Source organism: Lemur catta, chromosome 8 (genome assembly GCF_020740605.2).
Source record: "Lemur catta isolate mLemCat1 chromosome 8, mLemCat1.pri, whole genome shotgun sequence".
Classification (NCBI taxonomy): Eukaryota; Metazoa; Chordata; class Mammalia; order Primates; family Lemuridae; genus Lemur; species Lemur catta.
This window is the reverse complement of record NC_059135.1, coordinates 20,203,399-20,226,595: the sequence shown is the minus strand read 5'-3', so window position 1 is coordinate 20,226,595 and position 23,197 is coordinate 20,203,399. Positions and strand designations below refer to the sequence as shown.

The 23,197-nt window shown below is 39.6% G+C and overlaps 1 protein-coding gene across 1 annotated transcript in view; it reads right to left on the bottom strand.

Annotated features, from left to right (window-relative positions):
- The window catches only part of BARD1 (BRCA1 associated RING domain 1), a 76,354-nt gene extending 57,441 nt beyond the window's left edge, over positions 1–18,913 (bottom strand). The window contains exons 1-3 of the mRNA XM_045559070.1: positions 18,644–18,913; positions 6,831–6,887; positions 1,908–2,056 (exon numbers count right to left, since the gene is read on the bottom strand). Coding sequence (XP_045415026.1) covers positions 1,908–2,056; positions 6,831–6,887; positions 18,644–18,786 — 349 coding nt within the window. The 5' untranslated portion in view covers positions 18,787–18,913. The remainder of the gene's footprint in view (positions 1–1,907; positions 2,057–6,830; positions 6,888–18,643) is intronic.
- Between the last annotated feature and the right edge of the window lie 4,284 nt (positions 18,914–23,197).

Genomic DNA, 23,197 nt, shown 5'->3' with positions numbered 1-23,197 from the left:
TAATCCTAGCAGACAACACACCTCTGAGAATCTAAGGAAAGGCACTTTCATACACAGAGGCTCACTGATCCTTCCTCACTCCAACTCTGAACACTGCCAAGGATACATGGACCCTTGATTAAGAAACCCTGCATTAATTCACGGTATCTACATGGGAGGAGCAAGCCAGACACACATCAGTCTTTCCAACTAGAAAATAAACAGTGTGAGTACTGCCTTTGAATAAGAAGAGTTCAGATGCACCAATGACAAAACTTCTCATTTTTTTCTTCAAGAGATTTACAACCACAATATTATTTTTTAAAGGTAAGCACCTTTAAAAATATGTACATGAGTGGATTAGTAAAATGCATTATATGTATACCATGGAGTATTACTCAGCTATAAGAAATAACGGTGATATAGAATCTCTTCTGTTCTCCTGGAGAGAGTTGGAACCCATTCTATTAAGTGAAGTATTCCAAGAATGGAAAAATAAGCACCACATGTACTCACCAGCAAATTGGTTTCCTTGATCATCACATAAGTGCACATTTGGGAATAACACCAATTGGGTGTCGGACAGATGTGGGGGGTGGGGGGAGGGGATAGGTGTACACCTACATGATGAGTGCACTGTCTGGGGAATGGACACGGTTGAAGCTCTGACTCGGGGGCATGGGGGGGGCATGGGCAATATACATAACCTGAGCTTTTGTATCCCCATAATAAGCTGAAATAAAAAAAAAAAAAAGCTGGGGAAAAAAATGTGTATTATTACATCAGAAAATAAGTAAAACTTTAGCACTATAGCACATTTTATCATAAAAGAATGAAGTCTAATACAATGATCCAGATAACCAGATGAAGAAAACTTAACAGGTAGATTATGGTTTAAATTCTACTTCTTAAAAGGTCGATTAAGACTCAAAGTATTTGCCTAGTTTCTTTATTTTGTACAATGAACTTCATCTTTAAGAGCTGATAGTAACACAGCCCATCAGAAGTCTAAGAACAAAAGATTTAAAAACAGAAATGCAACAATTTCATGTGAGCATTATCAATCATCCATGGCATCTTGCCAGTCAAGAAAAGGCTCTCTTATAAACACACACTGAAATGACCTGATCTGGTCAATAAAAAGACAATTCCAATATCCAATTATGAAGATTCAAAACACTTTACTTTCTTTCCACAGCTAATTAGTTCTAAGCAGAAAGCACAAGGGAAGATACATAGTTAATACATGGAGTGTAAGAACAATTTGAGAAACATTAACCCCATTTAAATAGAAAAGAAAATGAATACTAGATTTTCATTCTTTCAAAATGTGCTCATCTAATTAATTCAGTCTAGAAAAGTGATCCATGGAAGAACGCTGTATTCTATCTTGCGAAAGTGTATTTAGGTGAGTTAAGCACTATTAAGGCCAAAATCACTAGTCCCTATATATTCTACAGAAATTATCATAAATGTAAAAAGCAGACAGTGTAAAGTAGTGAAAAAAATCTCTGGATCTACAATCAGAAGAAATGAGTCTATTTTTCCAGTTTCTGGTACTAACTACATGTGTGACTAGGCGAGATCACTTAACCTCTCTGGACATTAGTTTCCCATCTATAAAATAAGGGGCTTAGACTTAATTATCTCTATAGTTCCTATCATTTCTCAAAATGATCCCCCCAAAAAACAGCTGGGCATGGTGGCACACGCACGGCTGAAGCAGGAGGATCCCTTGAGCCCAGGAGTCTGAGTCCAGCCTGGGCAACATAGCAAGACCTCATCTCTTAAAAAAAAACCCAAAACACTACAGATCTTAAAAATCTGAAATATATTATTCAGAATTCCTGATAGATCTTTTACATACTTTATGTGATCAATATGAATTCATCAGTTATTTAACTAAGAGAGACAGTGATATTTCTCACCTGAATGTTTCCTGTCATGTAGCAAATTTCGAAGCTTACTACAAAGTTGGATCATGCTGTCCAGTTGTCTATTTATCTTCACATCTTGTATCCAGGCTGGGGTATGACACACTGGACATCTGGTTCCAATGCAGTCACTTACACAATCACTTAAAAAGAATAAAAAAAAGTATATATCAAACCATTCTGCAGAATCTGAATTCCAAAAAATTAACAATAAATAAGAGTTTGAACAGAAGTAAATGGAGCAGAGGTTGTTTTAACATACAATGGTCAATTATAAAATACTTGTTAAAATGGTATATTTTATTCAGAGTGTGATACACACATATAAAATCTAAATCTAAAGTTGCTGATGTAATTTGCTATGAAGAGACTTTACTTAGCCTGACATTAGTGTGCGAAATTTTTGCCTGCAAATAAATTAATCTATAGCTTCTAAGGGTTGAGAGTACAGAAGAGATGTAAACAGAGATAGTACCTAATGCTTAGCAGCCACGCATCTCAACCTTTTCTATCCTAAATCTTAACACTCCACTTCACCTAAAATTACTAGAGACACTGTGAAAAACCTTTTGTTTTGCTTTTGGCCAAGTGTCTAAAGGTTTTAAAGCAGTTTTTGAGAAAAAAATCTTGGGTTCTTTCAGACAATTTTATAATCTGTAGACTCAATTACCCTGGGTTGTCTAAGTGTTAAAGTCTTGGGCTTAAAAAGGGTTTCCTAACTTTTAGGATTATAAACCCTTTGCAAATTTGAGGAAAATATATACATATTCCTGTGAAAAGGAGGGGTTCACAATCCCCCCTGAATCTCATCTGTGAATTTCAGAATAAGGATCCCATAAATCTACTCCTTCCTTCGTCTCACCAGATGGGTTCTAGCAGGACTGGGTAATGTAGAAGTGATAAAAGCCACATCTTCCTTAAGCACTACATTCTCTGTCATGTGACCCACTCCTTCATAGACACAGAGGATTTTTACAACATAAATCATCCTCAGACAAAACCTGTGGCATTTCTAACTTTTGTACCCTTGGCTCCTAGCATGATTCCTGACACAAAGTAACTCAAAAAGGGTTGTAAAATGAATCTGTAACCCATACTAGAGCTGGCAGAGACCTTTGAGATCATCTAGTTCAATAAATGTCAAATTTCTTCAGCAACGGAATTCAAATTTGGAACCCCCACACAAAAAGTAAGTAAAGTGATTACTCACACAATTTAAATCACCAATTGTTGTGCAACACTTAATTATTTGAGAAATACTAGTAAAATACAACCTGAAATCTACTTATCAAGAGCTACCACCTCATTTTCAGATGAAGAAAATGAGATCCAGTTAGTTAAGTCACTTGCCCAGCACTCCACTAGTATTCAGATTAGTCTATTTTATACATTCTATGTTTGTTCTATAACATTTCTCAACTTATTTTATATAATGTGTATATTTTATATAATTTATATAGTGTATATTTTATATACACATTAATCCAGAATTCTGGAGAAATATGTCATTTCTCAATAGATCTGCATAACTCAGTGAGCCAGTATTCACAAATGACCAATGCGTGATGTCATAAAATCATGCTGAAATAAAGATCAATCCAAAGTGCTATTAATAGAAATACCAATGAACTTTAACAGAGTACAAAAATGTATTGACATAGTTTCAGATTCCACAGTGAAGAACTGAAGAAACTAGCACTTGTCAAGTTTTTGTTTAGTATCAAGGAAGAATATCCACAATTATCTAAAAAAGCTATTAAAAGACTCTTTTTTCCAACTACAAATATGTATAAGGCCAGATTTTCTTCACATACTTCAATCAAAACATACCACAACAGATGGAGTACAGAAGCAGATATGAAAATCTAGTTGTCTTCTATTCGGTGAGACATTAGAGATTTGCAAAAATGTAAAACAGTGTCACTCTTCCTATTTTTTCTTTGGTTTGTAAAATTGTTATTTTCCTAAAAAAGGTGTTATTTATGTTAGTAGGTTAGGATTTATTGTTTTTAAACGAATTAGTATTTTTTACAAGTCTCAGTTTTATATAGTAAATATTATACACATACACATAAACAAAAGCTTGTTATGGTCCTTAATTTTGAAGAGATTAAAGTGGTCTGAGATCAAAATATTTGAGTACCCCTGCCATATGTCTTAAATAAATTATATATTAGAGTACATGGACTACTGTTATCAGGGATTGGCATCAAAGTACCTGGAAACTACCACAACACTGGCTATGATGTGAAAATCCGTGTCTCTCGACCCTGCTCCCACCTCTACGTTTCAATTGGACTGAGCTATGTGAAAATCACTTTCAAAACCTCATTGCTCAGCAGTTTCATATAACTCAAAACTAGCAAAGAATATAAACTTTAATTTATATAAAACTTTAAAATATAAACTGCCCTAATTCTTGGCATCATATAATCAAAATGAATCAAAACTCCACTGAGTGGATTCTCTCCTATCATGTCATATAAACATGATCATTTTCTCTTTTAAGATGTTCTCACGCCTCTCAATCTTTTATTGGCCATTTTAAGTCACAGAGGCCTTTAGAATCTGATTAAAGGTACAGATTCCCCCCAACACACACACACTGTATACAGTTTCATGGAGTTGGTTATGATCTAGCAGCTTTGTCAATGACCTACTGTATACAATGAGCATACCCATCATGCATCAGCTGAAACAACACATCTGCTTGCTACAAGAGTGGAGGAGTGGGCAACATTTCATAAGGGAATGGGAGGCATTATGGAAGCAGTGACATCTCAGCTGAAATTTAACTGATGAAAACTCAGCCTCACAAAAATCTAGCAAAGAACATTCCACATGGAAGAACTAGCAAGTGCAAAAGTCCTGGGGCAGGAGTGAGTTGGTATGTTTAGGGGTCGGTAAGGAGAAGGTGCTGAACAGTGTGAGCCAGAAGGAAGTGAGGTCCCATCCGAGAGGGAGGTGGGATCTAGGTCCTGTACAGTCCTATGGACCAGAGTGCAGAACACGGATTTTATTCTAACAGGAAGCCACTGAAGAGTTTTACACAGGGTAATGATATGGATATGATTCATATTTTTAAAAGAACACCGCGTTAAGAATGCAGAAAATGGGGAAGGGGTGATAATGCCATAAAAGAGAAACCAGTTATGAACCTGAGGAGAAATAATACAACGGTGGCTTGGACCAAAATATAAACAGTAGCAAAGTACAAAAAAAGGAGAAAAATTCATGATTCAGGGCACATTCTGAGGTGGAACTGACAGAACGTAGTGATGTGGGATAAGCAGTTTAGTAGTCAGTGGTACCATTCGTTGTGATGAAGATGACCCAGGCAGGAACAGGTTGAAAGGAGGACAATCAAGAGATCTGCTCTGAACATATCAAGTTTGAAATGCCTTTTCATCATCTAGGGATATCAGGTAGGCAACAAGTACAACTTCCTATGCCATCCTCCTGCTGGATATGCCCCCTGTAACACATCTATGTTTCTAGAAACAAAATTAGGACCCCAAGCATAACTGCCTCACACTTCCTCAGCCCTCTGAAGTCATACACTAGATTATTTTCACATATGCTCAAATTTCATCAGTTTGCTCATGTCAGTCACATACTCATAACTTGAAATAATTAAAAGATCAATTCAAAGGAGGCTACATGAACTCTGTCTCATAGACGATTAAACCAAATCCCTCAACTGATTTCTCCTGAATAAGAAACGGGATGAGACGAAAATCTGTAAGACAAGGCTTTCACATGAATCTAATTTCACAATAGCTTGCTGGGCATGGTGGCTCATGCCTGTAATCCTAGCACTCTGCGAGGCTGAGGAGAGAGGATTGCTCAAGCTCAGGAGCTTGAGACCAGCCTGAGCAAGACCAAGACTCACCTCTACAAAAAAATAGAAAAATTAGCCAGGGTAGGTGGCGCACGCCTGTAGTCCCAGATACTTAGGAGGCTGAGGCAAGAGGATCACCTGAGCCCAGGAGTTTGAGGTTGCAGTGAGCTACAATGACACCATTGCACTCTACCCAGGGCAACAGAGCAAGACGTTGTCTCAAAATAAATAAATAATAACTTCACAGTACCTTAAACTGTGTCCCCTGAAAAGATGTTGAAGTCTTAACCCCCCCAGTACCTGTGAATATGACCGAATTTGGAAACCGGGTCTTTGTAGATGATGGAGTTAATATGAGAGCATTAGGGTGAGGCCTAATCCCATATAACTGGCATTATAAAATGGAGAAATTTGGACATAGAGACAAACACGCCCACAAAGGAGAATGCCATGTGAACATGAAAGCAAAGATCAGAGTGATGTATCTACAAGCCAAGAAATGGCAAAGATTGCAGCAACCCACTAGAAGCTAGGAGGGAGACATGGAGCAGATCCTGCCTCATAGCCCTCAGAAGGGACCAACCCTGCCAACTTCTTGATCTCGGACTTCTAGTTTCCAGAACTGTGAGATAATACAGTTCCCTTGTTCCAAGCCACCCAGTTTTTAGTTCTTTGTTAAGGCAGCCCTAGAAAACTAGTATGAAAACTGTCAGAACTAAATTTTCATAATTTTGAAAGTTTAGATTCAAAACTTAACTGGAAAATAAAAAGACATATTTGAATTATTTAATACATAGAAGACATTACCTTTTTCCCCCAAACTTAGCAAAACTACTTACTAAGCTTTGTAACTCTGAAAAAGTCATCCTCTTTAAGTTTTGATTTCCTTATTTGTAAATTAAGACAGTTATAACGATAAAAATGAGACAATGTACAGTAAGTTACTTTGCAGACTATGAAAGTTACACAAATATGAAGTACTATTATCAACATGATTATATGTTGTTATCAAGTAAAAAACATAGCTGCACTACATATGTGTGTGTGTGTATATATCTCAAGCCATGACTACTTACCTACAAAAGATGTGTTCACATCCTCCTAAGCACACAGGATCCCTCAGAATATTAGCGCTGTTTGAAAAAATGAAAACAATAAAGTCTAAGGTCATTGTTAGATAAACATTTCATGTCCAACATTTCACAAATCCAAGGCCCAACACACCATATTTCTCTCTTTCTCAAAGCAGAAGATATCAAGGATGCATTCATTTGAAAGGCTGTTACTCTTTGGTTAAATACTGTATCATAACACCTGCAGAATTTAAATAGCAACTACCAAACTCAGTACAAGTTATAATACATTTTATAATGTATTTGCTGGGTGCTGGTTAGTTGGAAAAAGGAACAACTCAGTCCCTTTATTAAAATGATCTGTTCTGCAAAATTTGAATTCAGTCAAAAGGCCATACTTTTGGATCCAGAAGGCCACGTGTGGCTCCAAGGGTGCAGGTTCCCCACCCCAATGATTCAAAGTGTAGACCATATATCTCAAAATATGATCCACAAGATGAATGACTATATAATGTATTATCCAATTGAGAACACTTTGGAGAATGAAGGGGGGTGATAGCTTAACGGGATACTGGGACCACAGGTGTAAATCAGCACTACCCCAGGCAAACGAGGACATATGGTCACCCTGACCATAAGAATCCATGGTTTCCCATAAGAAAGCATATGTTTCTTGCTATTGTTAAGTAGCCATCTATTTTCCACAGATGTTTTGTCAAAAATACAGCCATTCTTTCAGTTCACAGAAAGTTGATTGTTTTGTCCTTTAAGCAACTGCAAATAGAAATCAACAAGCTGGCAGTCTGCAGACTGAATGAGATTCACTGCACTGAAGGAAGAGAGACATAAACAAAATATGCCCAATGTTGTCCATCAAAATACCTGTTACATTTGATAGTCCTAAGAAGATAATGGTACTTACTTATAATAAACACACATTAAGTCACCATACTCAGTGGATAATGTAGCCAGAGGAAAGCAGAGAAGTAAAGTCTCATAAAGGAAGAGCATTTTTTGTGCCTGGTTTATTACACTAACCCTAGGACCTTTAGGAATTTACAGCATTATTATCCAATTACCTCTGTACACATACCACATATCAATAAAAATAGTTCTCCACATTTTTTTGAAAGATCAAAAGTATTGCACTGCACATTTTAATAGATATGAACATTAAAGTGAAATTGAGCTTTTCAGAAAGAGTGCTAAAAACAGTCCACACCTACAATGTTATTCTCAAGATACTGAAAATGGTGCTCACTGACATTATAAAACCCATTACTTTCTAAAAACTCACCATATTTGATTTTCCTATCACACTACATAGAACATACTCATAAAAATACAACTCTTTATTCTGACAATTAAGATGATCTCTCTTAACATTCATGCTGGCCTTATAACTTTTGTTCATTATTTGACCTACCAAACCTAACCTTCTCTTCCCCAATCAAGTGTATTGAATTCTACTTCACTGAAAGCTCTGCCTCTAAGATCTCAAAAGTGGTCTTATCTCACCTCCTCCCATCACAGTATCCTTCCTTTCTCTTTTATTGCATCCCCCTGGCCAAACCTCCACCTTCAGGTTGCTCTCCACCTTGAGAGGGCCCCATTCAGTTCTGTTTGGATTCCCTATCCAGCCAGAGTTAAGTACCTCAGAGCCATCTTCACCCCAATTCAGCTGACCTCTCAGACACTCATGGGTGCCACTCTATAATGCTATCCAGGCCTCAGGGTCCATTTCTCCCTTGCTTGCTCAGGCCAGGGAACCACCACTATAACAAGAAAGATGTACAAATTAGTCTCTTAAATTTATTTGGTAGCTTCATCATCTTTGTATTAATCTCTCTACCAAAGTAATGCATTAGTTGCTCCTTGAGCAAACAACTAAATGAACAGATGGCTATTCAAAACAATCTCCATGCTCCTAAATCTCATTTACCTTACTGGAGCTGAATGGTATGAGCTTTTCACCACCTAAATATATTCCTGCCTCTTCACCAGTAATCTTACCCCTCCTTACAGTCTCAGAGGAAAAGATTTCCTTCAGTATTCTTCCGTAAGAATGTGCTGTTTTGTCTCCAGCTCCCATATCTTCCCTGGCTCCTAAAGTACTCAATTCTCATCCTTTCTTGCCTTTTTTCTTCCATTTGCATCTATACATGCACAGGTAATCTTGCCTTTAACCTAAAAGAAACTCTTTTGATTCTACTTTCCTATCTACCTTCTTCCCTGTCTCTCCCCTTTCTTAAACAGGTAAAAGTTCTTAAGTAAGTGCTCTCTACCAGTTAACTCCATCTCCTTACCTTCCCAGCTTTAACTGCCACCACTCTGCTGAAACTGCTCTCCAAAACATTTTTGGTTCTCATTCTCCCTGACCGCTCTGTGAAATAGCACTGACTTCACCTTCTTTCCTAAAACCTTTCTTTCCACTGACTTGTAATATTCTTATAGCACACTGATCTACCTATTCCAGCCTCTCCTTAGCTGTTTTTCCTTTTCCTACCTTTGAATGTAGGCGTACCCCCCAGGAGGCAGCCCATAGCCTTCTGGCTTTCTCTGGCAATACATGACTCAATGCCTTGATTCAGTTTCTAAACTTTAAATTTCCTTTCTAAGATGGCTCTGAACTCTTTACCTATAGTTCCTACCTTTCACCCTAGCAATAAGATGCTATTAAATATCATGTAATTTGCGATGGTTTAATATTTATGAATAATTGATCCGCTATACTAATTATTCTAATGAATGAGCTAGAATATATTTTTGCTGTCATTCATAGATGAAAAAGACACTAGAAATGTGAAGTATGTGCATGTGTGTGTACTGGGGGAGGGGTGAGGGAGGGGAGCAAGTGAACCAAGATGGGGGGGTAGTGCCAACTTCAAACTTCAATGGAAGAGCTCAAAGGGCCAAATACATTGCACAGAGGGTGGCACTAATCTGTGCCAAAGCCAGACTCTCTGAGAATGGCAGAGCTTAGCTGAAAAGATACCCTGGAATGAAAGAATTCTTAGCTGGGCGTGGTATCATGTGCTTACAGTCCCAGCTACTTGGGAGGCTGAGGCAGTAGAATCACTTCAGCCCAAGAGTTTGAGGCCATAGTGTGGTATGATTGAGACTATAAATAGCCACTATGCTCCAGACTGGGCAACACAGCAAGACCCCATAGTTTAAAAAAAAGAATCTTATTATAATTAGGAGATATCTAAAAAATTTTAAAGAGACCCAACTTTAATGCAACTATTCCACTGCCAGGAATTTATTCTTCAGATATACTAGACACTTGCGAAAATGAAACTTCAAAACACCAAAGATTCTAAAAGCTTCCAGAGACTAAAATTAAAATGTTATATATATTTTTTAAAAAGTAATCAGAACAGCATAAGACTTCTCAAGGGTAATAAGGGATGCTACAGAACTGTTGAGCAAAGCCTTCAATAACTGAAAATTATTTTGTATGTAGAATTTCTATAACCACTCAACTTCCATAATTCAAAGTTAATAGATAATAGGTAATAAGGAAAATCATTTTTAAGAGCAGGAAGTAAGAAAGTTAATAAATAATCTCCAGAATGGGAAAAAAATCAAGAAATAGCAATACAAACATATTATTTAGAAATATAAGTAAATGCTTGAAAAACTAAAGAAGATGAAAGAGGTTGTAACTAGAACATAAAACTCAGGAGTGATGAGGGATAAAGAATGCTTTCATTATAGTCTTTGTCCTATTGATTTTGTCAACTATATTCACATATAATTATTTTAAATAATTTAAAACCATTGTAAATAAATGTGAAGACATTTAACAAGGATATTCACTCCAGCACTGCTTGTTACAGAAAAAGACTGGAAACAACCTCAATTTTTACCAATAAGGAAATAGTTAAATAAATCATATTTACACGATGTATCGTATCCTCTCAGAGGTACATAACGCTTACATCCACATAGAGAACCTCTTAACGGACACACAGGAAATTGATAATTATGAGTTCTTCAAGAAGAGGATTCAGACTTATCTGTCATTCATTTAACAAATACTTAATAGCCATATACCATGTTAGTATTTTAATTCTTTTCACATATGTCTGTATTATTTTCAGTTTTTAAAAATTTAATATTAAAAAGTTCTTTACAATCTGGTAAACCCCAAGCCGTGCAACTTTTTGTCTCATTTCTCCTCAACAAAACTCTGCTCTGGTCAGGCTGGTGCCCATAAAGATTCTCAAAAAGCCAATGTCCAACTCTGACCCTACTGACTTTGCTCAGACTGTTTTCCCCAGCCTGGAATATACTTCCCTCCTCCCCTAACAACTATTCAAGCCCAACATATTATCCAAATGCTGTTCCAGGTGGTATAATATGATACTAAACAAATTGGCATGGGAATTCTTGGATTTTAGCCTCCATGCCATCACTTATGCAAATCCACACTATGCACCAGACATGAAAAGAACACAAAGTTGACTGTGTTCTGCTCTTTCCTAAGGGGCTTATAATCTAGAAGAGTAATCATATCAACCAAATTAATATATGACTCAAGAGACATACCAAATGGTCTGAAGTTCCAAAGAAGAGAGATGGCATCTACCTGGGGCTCTGGAATTCAATGTTGAAAGGTAAATATTATATATTGTACAGACGGTCCTCAACTTACTATGGTTCTACTTACAATTTTTCAACAAATGTTAACATACTCAAGAGAAACCATACTTCAAATTTTGGTCTTTTCCCAGGCTAGAAACATGCGGTATGATGCTGGGCAACAGCAGCAAACCATCTTGTTTTTCACCTTCAGTACAATATTCAATAAATCACATGAGATATTCAACACTATATTATAAAATTGGCTTTGTGTTAGATGATTTGGCCCAACTGTAGGTTAATGTAATGTTCTGAGCACGTTTAAGGTAGGCTAGGCTAGGCTATGACAGTCAGTAGGTTAGGAGTATTAAATGCATTTTTGACATAATATTTTTAACTTACAACAGGTTTATCACGATGTAATTTCACCATACGTTGAGGAGTGTCTGTATTTTAACTGCCTGATTCTCTATTTTTCTTGTTTCCAAATAGACTATAACTCTATAGATGAAAAATCTGGCCTTTCATTTTTTCTGAGCTCCCCAACCTACCATTACTAACCCAGCATGGTGCTATATGAACAGTGGGATTTCAATAAATCCTCAATGAACGAACCAAATGAAAGACTATATACAAAAATGTATTTGTATTAACAATTCCATTTTATCCTTACCCTATTTTCTGTTTGATATACATATATATTAAAAAGAAAAAAAATCCAGATGAATAAGAAAAGACATTTGCATGGTAACAGGATTTCTGTACCTTGAAAATTCAGCTACTCTACTTTGTCCCTGACTGTAGTCATACTTCTGTTAACCTGACATATAGTTGATTTGGAAAGGCTGGTGCTGTCAGAAGATCATAACTTAGAGAAAAACTATGTAGTGAGAACAAACAATTTAAAAAAAAAATCCTATTGATATAAAATTTTCTTTGCAAAGAAAAAAAGGAAAGCAAATTCAGTTGAGATTACAATACTGAGACAGATCTATTTCTTAACTGAATGGCTTTCCTAAGCTTCCATGAGATATCAACCGCTATTCAATATTAGGAAGGACAGTTCCCACAGTGCTCTTACCTCTTAAAAATAGAAACTATTTTTAAGTTGTGGGCCAACATGTTTAACATCAAAATGCATGGGCTTTCCAAGCCAGTTAAACAACCTGTTGTGTTTATCTTCAGAATACATAAACTAAGTGTTTAACAAATACAGTATATGGATGACATGGAAGCATCTTATTGTGTATTGTTATTTTGTATGCCAGATTCAAGTAAATCACATGGGGAAAATAAAAAATCATGTCTGTTTAGTGTCAAGAAATATTGAATGAATAAGTCAAATAATCCAAAAGTCAAATGGGCAATAGAACTGTCCTTTTTTTTTATTTTTTTTTGAGACAGAGTCTCACTTTGTTGCCCGGGCTAGAGTGCCATGGCGCCAGCCTAGCTCACAGCAACCTCAAACTCCTGGCTCAAGTAATCCTTCTGCCTCAGCCTCCCGAGGAGCTGGGACTACAGGCATGCGCCACCATGCCCAGCCAATTTTTTTCTATATATTTTTAGTTGTCCAGCTAATTTCTTTCTATTTTTAGTAGAGACGGGTCTCGCTCTTGCTCAGGCTGGTCTCAAACTCCTGAGCTCAAAGGATCCACCTGCCTCGGCCTCCCAGAGTGCTAGGATTACAGGCGTGAGCCACCGCGCCCAGCCAGTCTATTAATGACTAATTATAATAGAATCTACTATAAGAGACAGATAAGTCAAAGAGAATATCATGTATACACAACTCAGAGTTGGTTATTATGTCTTCTATTTCCTTTCTTCCAAAGCAAAACAATATGTAAGTAACTGGTGATCTTCCTCTGTCCTTCAAAGCTTCCTCTTCTACCTGAAATGTAAATGTTGAGTCTCAAGGCTCAAACCTAGGCATTTCTCTTTACACTTTCTTCCCTATGCATTCCCCAGAAGTATGCCCTTAATTACCATATATATGCAGGTGACTCTCAAATGTCCACTCCCATCCCATCCACTTTCTTCTGAGCCCAGAAGTGTATATCAACTTCACTTGCAAAGCCACCGCCTCTGTTATGGGGGACAGTATAAAGTAAGCTCAATATGTCCCGTAAGTTACTCTGGCAGTCAAAGACCTACATAACACCAGCTGTGTGTATGCCTGTATTGGGACTGTGCATGTTGTAGTTCTAGCTCTAAATCCAAAGGAAAGACCTGTACCTTCTACATCTGCCCTGAGGCCTCAGTAACTGTTCACTACAGGCAATTAACCTCAGAAACCTATGGTGGATGCTTGGCAATTCAGGTAAATTAACTAGGTCCTTCTGGTATTACCACTTGCAAAGGCCCTTCAAATGTGATCTTATCGTAACCTAAATTCTTTCATACATTAATTTAACCTTTAACACTAAGAAACTATGTGTCTGGCATTATGGCTACAAAGTGAACCTGTCTCTTTAGTAAATGTGTAGTATAACCGAAGGAGATAGATATCAATCGATCAAAATACAACATAAGTAACTAAATCTCACAATAAATAGATTCTAATTTGTAGGTTATGATGCAAGCAGAATACCAACAATCTGTGCCTTTTTCTGTCTGTATGTATACTTCAATAAACGTTTTAAACAATATTTTACATCCAGTGGACACTAATAATTATGAAATCTGAAAACTGGAGGGAGTCTTAAAAAAAAAAATCAACTAGTCCATCTTCTTCACTTTACAGATGAGGACACCAGAGTCCCAGGAAAGCTACATGAGTTGCTCTCCTTACGAAGTTAACTATGTGAACCAAATGAATATTACTGTCTGCTTTGACCCTGTCTTAATACCTGGCCCACTCTTCATTTACTCAACAATTCTTTTTAGTATACTGTTATTTGCTAATGTTCCCCTACCTGGCTCCATTTCTAAAAATCTATCCATATTTTGAGGCCCAGTTCAAAAGTCCATGAAGCTGTCATGGGGCCCCACCCAAGAACTCTTATCACCATCCCCTTGGCCAAGGTGGCCCGCATTGTAATTTACCCTGAAATATACCTTCTATCCCTTGAAATTAAGCATATGTTCCTTAAGAGTAGAAAATGCATCCCCTCCTCTGCTAATGCAATGCCTCAGTAATTTCTTATTGTCCTAATGACTAACCAGCATCAGAACAAACTGAAAGGAACAATCACCCCATTTAAGGATGCCTCTGAACATGCAAAACTCATGAAGAAAGGCAAAAGCTGAATGCTGGAGTCAGGAAATCTGTACTTTATGTCATAAACATCCATACAGCACCTCGTACATAACAGGCACTGCTCTAAGTATCTTATAAATATCAACTCATTTAATCCCCCTTGTAAGGCAGAAACTACTACTAACTCATTTTGCAGATAAAGAAAAGGAAGCATACAAAGATGAAATAACTTGACCAAAACCACTGAACTGGGATGTGAAGCCAGAGTCTGACTCCAGAATCCATGCTCTTAACCACTAAGCTATAGAAGCTACATTCCTCAAAATATGAAAGAATACTAAATTAATCTTGATCACCTTTTAAATAAGAGATAATTCAAGGGGAAAAAAAATCACTCATCCTAAAAGTCACAGAGTTACTTTTTAACTTTTTACTAAAAGTTGATTAAAAAGACCCACGTGACAATTGTCATAGATGCCAAACCCCACCCTCACCCCCCAAAATAGGCCAAGAGGTACCTCATTATTTTAATTCACAAAAATGTGTCATATGACACCTGGGGCTTTCACACTTCAGCTCCTCTTATCATTTCCTGCTTCCTTTAGGAACACATCACTGTGCTTTCTGCCAGCCTCTCAAATGATATGGTCTTCCTGTCCCCTTTTTCCAAATCTTTAAATTGTGAGGCTTGGCCCTAACACAAATGTCACATCTGGCCTCTTGAACACTCTGATCAGCTTCACCTTGAAGCTGTACTTATGTTAAAGGTCAAGAAGGGAAGCCCTGTTATGTAGCCAGTCCCCCCTCACAGCAAGTAAGCCTTGCTACAAAATATATCCAATGTGCTACACAAGACAGATGACAGCTGGGAACACGAGATAGATGACAGCTGCAGCTGAATGAGAGGGTAATCGGAGTAATCACTAGCCCACTGGGTAGAACTTTGAAACTGTAAAAGGATATACTGACACGATTTCAAATAACATGACACTGCTTTGAATGGTGAGTAGCAAAAGTGAGAAGCACACCATCCTGAGTTGCTCCTTTCCAGTAGTGATGTCAGGCAGTTATGAGGGCAAAGGCAGAGGTGGAAACAATGTTTTCTCCTGGGTAAGGTGCAGGTGGCCAGGCTTCATTCACTACAGACAGTGCCAATGCAGAGCACTAAGAAAGAAAAGCATTTCTAAATCTTAGAACCCACGATATAAAATTTTATGCAAAGAAGGATTTTTAAACTTAAGACATTTTACCTTTTAAACAGAGTTTGGCAAACGATTGCCTGTGGGCCATTTTTAAGGGAGGTAAAAAAACAAAAATAAAAGAAACTGTGGCCAGCAAAGCCTAAAATATTTACTATCTGACCCCGGATAGAAAAAAATACACACAGCCCAATGTGAAAAATCTGCATTCTAAGAAAGAGTTAAGATTGAGTTCATCCATCAGTTGTTCATATGCTAATTATTAACTTAAAAAATTATCAATGGCATTCAATATCATCTGGCCAAATGGATGAGCCATATTAAAAATCTGGGCCTAGGCCAGGCATGGTGGCTAACTCCTGTAATCCTAGCACTCTGGGAGGCCGAGGCGGGTGGATCGTTTGAGCTCAGGAGTTCGAGACCAGCCTGAGCAAGAGCGAGACCCCGTCTCTACTGAAAATAGAAAGAAATTGGCTGGACAACTAAAAATATATACAGAAAATTAGCCGGGCATGGTGGCGCATGCCTGTAGTCCCAGCTACTCGAGAGACTGAGGCAGAAGGATCGCTTGAGCCCAGGAGTTTGAGGTTGCTGTGAGCTAGGCTGACGCCACGGCACTCTGGCACAGGCAACAGAGTGAGACTGTCTCAAAAAAAAAAAAAAAAGGAGCACAAAGGAATAAATAAAAAAAAAGAAAGAAACTGGAAAAATAAAAGAAAGAAACTGGAAAAATATTTGATGGGGGGTAAAATTGAAACTGGCTTTGTTAGATTTCAGGATAGTCTATAGATTATTCATACAGAATACCTATTTTGTCTTTTCTAAATCATTTAGCAAGCAGAGACCACATTCTTTTGTATTTTTATAAGATACCTATTATTTATCATTTATTCTATGACAACCACACTTAACACTGTATAATTTCATTTAGTTTCTTCCCTCCTGTATAAGTTCCTTAAGAATTTTTCTCTGCTTTATTCACTAACAAATACCCAACACCTGGAGCAGTGACCAGTACTTTGGAAGTACTCGATAAATTTATTATTAAATCCTTACAGGAGAAAGAGCTAATCATTATTACTCATATGTGGAAAATGAGGCACAGTGAAGTTGAATGACTTGGCCCACTAGATAGTATCAAAGTTGGAACCTGAACTCAGGATGTCTGACTTTACAGTCTAAGTGAAACACTATGCCTTCATACAGAAATGTGTCAAGTGAATGTCTAACTTTTGTTGAACTATTAAGGTGTGAACTTAATTGCTTCTGTTACTATAGGAGTACCAGTCTTAAATCTTATGCTCAGATGACCCATGAGCCATGGGAAAACATACACACACAACTCAAAATGTCTTCCTGTGCTCGTTCTAGCAAAAGTGTCACTTGTCTAAAGAATCTAATGATGTCATTTTGTCACGGATGTTAAAAGTTTCTGTAAAATAAAACTATGACAGTTAAGCTTTTTCATTTTTAAAGAAAAAGTGGTTATGTTACTTACACTTTGTGTATAAGCAACATAGGAGTAACTAAGTTCTGCAAGTAGGAAATCAGAGCGGAAAAAAACAAAGTCCAAAAAGAAATATGGTTGAGGCTGGGCGTGGTGGCTCATGCCTGTAATCCTAGCACTCTGGGAGGCCGATGTGGGAGGAGGCTCTCTCGAGGTCAGGAGTTGAAGACCAGCCTGAGCAAGAGGGAGACCCCGTCTCTACTAAAAATAGAAAGAAATTATATGGACAGCTAAAAATATATATATAGAAAAATTAGCCGGGCATGGTGATGCATGCCTGTAGTCCCAGATATTCGGGAGGCTGAGGCAGGAGGATCGCTTGAGCCCAGGAGTTTGAGGTTGCTGGGAGCTAGGCTGACGCCACAGCACTCTAGTCCAAGGAACAGAGTTGAGACTGTCTCAAAAAAAAAAAAAGAAAGAAAAAGAAAAAGAAATATGGCTGTGACAGCTACAAACAGAAAGCCCGACAGAGTGATCCTGACGCAGAAATACTGAGCTGCCCACACAGCAATAAATACTTTTAGAAGAAATGAAAAGTGAGACAAGCCCTTCTTGGGTTTTATAAACTTCCTTGGTTTCTATACTAGAAAGAGATACAAGAAAAGGAGCAAGAAGTACCACTCATGAAAATAATGTCTTTGGATGAAATGAAAACCCCAAGAGGATTCCCACGGTGTAACGGCATTAAGGAAAATAGGTAAAAATAATAAACAGAATCTCGAAAAGCTGGAACCCCTAGCCAGTCTTTTGACCAAACCAAGAAAATGAGAAATAGAACTGGCGGTATCCACCACACCGCCATCTTCAATCTACCCCTCACAAGGGTCCCCAACACTCCACCCCACCCCAAAATGCTGCTACGGGGAAGATGTCAAAAAAGCCAGCTGAGCAAAGAGGGACAGCTGCTTCTAACGCGGAGGGCCTCTGGGGCGACCCCGCCGCCCCCGGCGTGAGGACCCGGGGCCGGGTAGGAGCGCGGAGGCCTTTCCCCACCAGCGCCCGGCGATCCGAACTCCGGAGGCGGGGCCAGCGTGCGCACTTTGGCCACACCCCCAGACGGTTCTTCCGCCCGCTCAAGTTCAAAAACTGCCGTTTCAGTTGGACTCGGTGCAAGGGGGTGCGGGGAAGTAGCCCAGAAAGAATGCGACTGGGGGCCAAGGATGGGATCCTCGGGCAGGTACCAACTCTGCACGCCGACCCGACTGCCGGGCGGCAGTGACAGGAGGAAACGGGAGGTTAGAGAAGATCCCCCAGCGCCCCCGAGACCGGGGCGACCCCCGCCCCAGGCCTCCGCCCTCGCGGCAACCCCACGACGCCCCATCTTTACCAACGCGAGCAGCGCAGCAGCTTCTCCAGGCGGCCGAGCGCGGCGCGGCTGTGGGCCCAGGCCCCGCGACCCGCGGGCTCCATGGCGGGCGCGGGACGAGGCTCGTTCCCGGAGCGGACCCTCGGCTGCCGGTTTCCCGGCATCGCCCCGCCGTCGCGGGAAAGACTTCTCGAAGAGCGGGAGGCCGGGAGAACTCGGACAACCACGAAGACGCAGCAGGCCAGCGAGACGACCCCTACCCAGCGGTTCCCGCGTCTCTGGAGGGACGGCCGGGGGGCGGGGCGCGCGGGACCGGGCGGGGCCGGGCGGCTGAAACTGGCCCAAAGTCCCGGCCCGCGGGACCCAGGGGCGGGGCCTGGGGCGGGGCGGGGTGGCTGGAACTCGCCAAAGTCTGGGTGCTAGGGACGGAGGGGCGGGGCCTGGGGCAGGGCTTGGAGCTGAAACTTACCAAAGCCGCGGCGCGCGGGCCCCAGGGGCGGGGCCACAGTGGCGCTCCAGTTGGCGGGAGAGGGGCGGGGCCGCCCGGAGGCATAAAGCCTACGACGAACAGAAAGTCGCTGCTTCCCGGTGTTTAGATCCTAGGGACCCTCAGGCGAATTTAGCCGTTGGAAAAACCACAAACCGAAAAACTATTAATGGAATCTAATGCTGTTTAGATTACTGTTGAACTTGAAAAAGCCTTGCCCATTACACTGAAGGTGCCACTCTTTATTCCTAAGAAAGTAACTTTTTCGTTTCCCTACCACCCCACCTGTGGTGCATAAGAGCCGAGTAAAAATAAGGGAGGTTTCTATCTAACTAGTTACAGATATCTGCTCAAAGACATGTTTAAAAAGTTCTAGCTGACTTTTGAAATATGGTGAATAAAATTTCCAAAAACGTTTTTGTTTGTGTGTCTACCTTCCTCATAAGGGTCTTTCACTGATCACCGCATTTTACAAATCACACCTATGAAGTACGACTTCACTTCCCCTCCCCCCAATCCATTGCCAAATCTGCATTTTTTCCCCCCTAGCTTATCTCAAATCTAACCACTTCTCTCCACAACAGTCCCAGTTTCCTCTTCCTCACCTGGATTTCTGCTGTAGCTTCTGGCTGGTATGCAAGTGTCCACAAAGATCCTCTCCAGTCCCCCGAGACTACCCTGTAGCCGCCTTGATCTTTTTTCAAACACCAAACTCATCTTGGCACAACCCTTCCTTAAAACTCTTTAAAGGTACTTCACTGCTCTTTAACTAACCAGGCCTACATCAGCCTCTTAGCCTCTTGTCAAAATATTCCCCAGCCATGGCTGTCCCACCCCCACAGGGCTTTACATCAGGTCTTTAAAAGCACCTACACCTTGCTGCCTCAGGGCATTTGCACAGAGATTCCCTTTGGAACCTGAAATTGTCCTCTTCCCCATTCCTCATTGGGGTCTCAGCTCATGAGGTGTCATCACTCTTTCGAAGGTTTTCCCGGTCCCTGGACTAGATTCTTTCAGGTACTTCATATCACCAGTTTGTATATATATACATATATGTTAGTGTTTCCCCATGTAGTCCAAACCCTCCAAAAAACCAGAGACTGGCTGCATCTGACATATTCCCCAATGTAGCGCCATGTGGCACATATAGTGCTTGGCTCCAGCAGGTGCTCAGCATTTGTTGAATCATTGGACTACCTGCAAGCCAAGCCAGGCCCTGTTGTAAGCGTTTTCCTATATTATTACCTGCCTAAATCCTCATAGGAACCCTATGAAGTGGGTATTAGTATCTGTTATGGACTGAATGTCTGTGTCACCCCCAAGTTCCTATGTTAAAGCCCTAAACCCTCAACATGATGGTATTTAGAGGTGAGGCCTTTGGGAGGTAATTAGGTTTCAATGAGGTTATGAGGGTTCCATCCCCCACGATGAGATTATTGTCCTTATAAGCAGAGGAAGAGTTCTCTCTTTCTCTGGCATGTGAAGACACAGCAAGAAGGCAGGAGAAGAGAGCCCTCACCAGAACCCAGCCATGCTGGCAGCCTTATTTCAGGACTTCCAGCCTCCAGAACTGTGAGAAATAAATTTCTGTTGTTTAAGCCACCCAGACTATAGTATTTTGTATTATAGCAGCTAAGAGAGTGTTCTTTAAAGGAGGAGGCAGGTGTGGCTCAGAGAACTTGAGTTACTTTCCCAGGGTGGAGGCACAGATAATGAGAGTAGCGGAATTTTAACCCAGATCTTTTTAATTCTTAATGGCTCCAGTAAATTATGAAGGCTCAAGGAGTTTAAGTGACTTGGCCAAAATCAAATACTTGGTTAGTAGAAGCAGAATGAGAAAAATTAAATAAGGTCTTAACAGGTGTTTTAACTAGACTTATGATAGTACATAAACTAACAATTTTTTTAAAAAACTCAGAGGCACTCAAGAAGTTAGTCTTTGATTATCAACCCTGTTAAACCATAGCTTACTCTTTGCTGAGCCTCAGAGAAATCAAACTCTAGAAAACAAAATGTTAAAACTTAGAGAGACACTATGGTGTTAATGGAGTGAATTGAGGATTTCAAGAGTCAGTCCCACTTCTGATCCCACTTCCACTAAATAATTGTGCGATTTAAGTCAAGTCTTAAACTCTCTGAGCATTAGTTTCCTTTTTCTGCAAAATAGGGACAATATTTATCATATAGATATTTGGGATTATTAAGTGAGATTAAATGTAAAGTCACCTACATCGTAAGTACTCAAAAAAATGGCAACAAATTGAAGACGATTATATATATCCAGTACTGTTGATGCTTTATTTACCAAGTAATAACACCAAACATTTTTATCAGGTGCTTTTTTAATTAGGGCACAATTTAACTGTGATCAGAGTTAATGGAAATTTCACATTTTAGTAAAATGCTTTGGGGACCACACAATTGTAATTGGCCTATTTGTACAGTGTTATTAAATGAATTATGTTGCAGGTGCAATGAGTTCTTTCTGCTGTTAGTTTCCTCCTTTCCTTTCCTCTTCCACTTCCCCATTCCCTCTCCCCAAGACTCATGATGTCCTTGGCAGCTGTTTAATGGTGGCCATAGTAAACTCGTAAAGAATAAGCAAGATGACTTCCCCATCTTCAACTTCCCATTCCATTTCCTTCCTTCCAGCCTTGCTCTACTACAGCTCAAGTTGCTGGCGCTTTGTTTTTGGTGGAGATAGGATGTGTGTGTTTGAATTAACTCCTTCCCTCAACCCTGGGTCCTGAATTTCAAGAGCCAATTCCTTTTCTCATGTTCGTGTGTGTGTGAGTAAAAGATGGGCAACCTTTCCAGGATGAGGTACACCACCAATGTGTAAAATCCTGTGATTCTTTCAGAGAAAAAGTTCTGCAGGGAAGTCAGTCCATCCATAGGGTCAGTAAAGTCTTAGTTTAGGGCATTAACAATATCCTCTTCTCACTTCCAGAAGGGCTAAATGGTATCTTATTCCCTTTCAGAGTTTCCCTGCAAGGACCCTCCTGTGTACATAAAAGTTTAGGATTGTTGCTCCATTTCACTCCTAGTCTGTTCTCTTCCAAGTAAGCAGTATTCCCAAGTACCTTAGACTCTTTCAAAATTATTCATCCTCCCGCAGTGTAACACTCTGGTCCTAGGGGAACTCTGAGGCATACAGATTAGCTTGCTTTAGCCTATTTACCCACCCTTCTCTCTCCATGCCCTCCCAACCCTCACCCCAGCATCTCTTCAATTACTCTCTGCAGTGCTGCTGTGCTACAAAGGCATCACCAGCCTGGATCTCTTTTCTGATCTTCAGGTCAGTACAGTGGTTTGTTGAAAAATCTAAATGCTGATGTTTTTTCTTCTGCTGTATGATGAAGTGTTTTACAAAGTAGTAAATCTTCCTCATTTCCACTTGGATAAACATATATAACAAACAAAATGGAATATTCGTAACACTCAGACCCTCCTCCCATGGAGTGTGAATACAGCTCACAAATCCTGGCCTTTATACTAATTCTTCTCTGGCTTTTAATTATGGTATTATGCAGTGGGATCGATCACTTTGACTCTTTGAGCACATTCTCTTTGTCAGATATACATTTTCTTTGCAAGGACCTCTATGAAATCTAGAGTCTCCCCCTCAAAAAATGCAGTTTGAAAACAATTGATAAGGAAAAATCAAACATGGTAATTGATGGAATGGAACAAACCACCTCAGCATCTAGGACTGTGGTATCTGCTATGAACATTTGGCTGAGCTTGCCTTTATATGTGAAAATGCTATTACGTTAAAGTCATATGCTTTGTGCTATTTTTTGTGGAGTCCAATGTGGAATAATGAATAAGCACACAGAGATCTGGAGGCAAGCAGAACTGGGTCATAAACCTAGCCCTTACATTTCCCAGGATTGTATCCATGGACTCGTTGTGTAACCTATCTTGGAACTTGGTGTCATTTTTGTAAATTTAGGATTAATGTATACCAGTCTCATACTCAGCGTTGTTGTGAGAAAGGAATTACAGCTTTTGAAACTGTCCTAAACCAGCAGAGCAGCACAACCAATGGAAATCCCTTCACAATGGACTGTCCTAAACTTCAATAC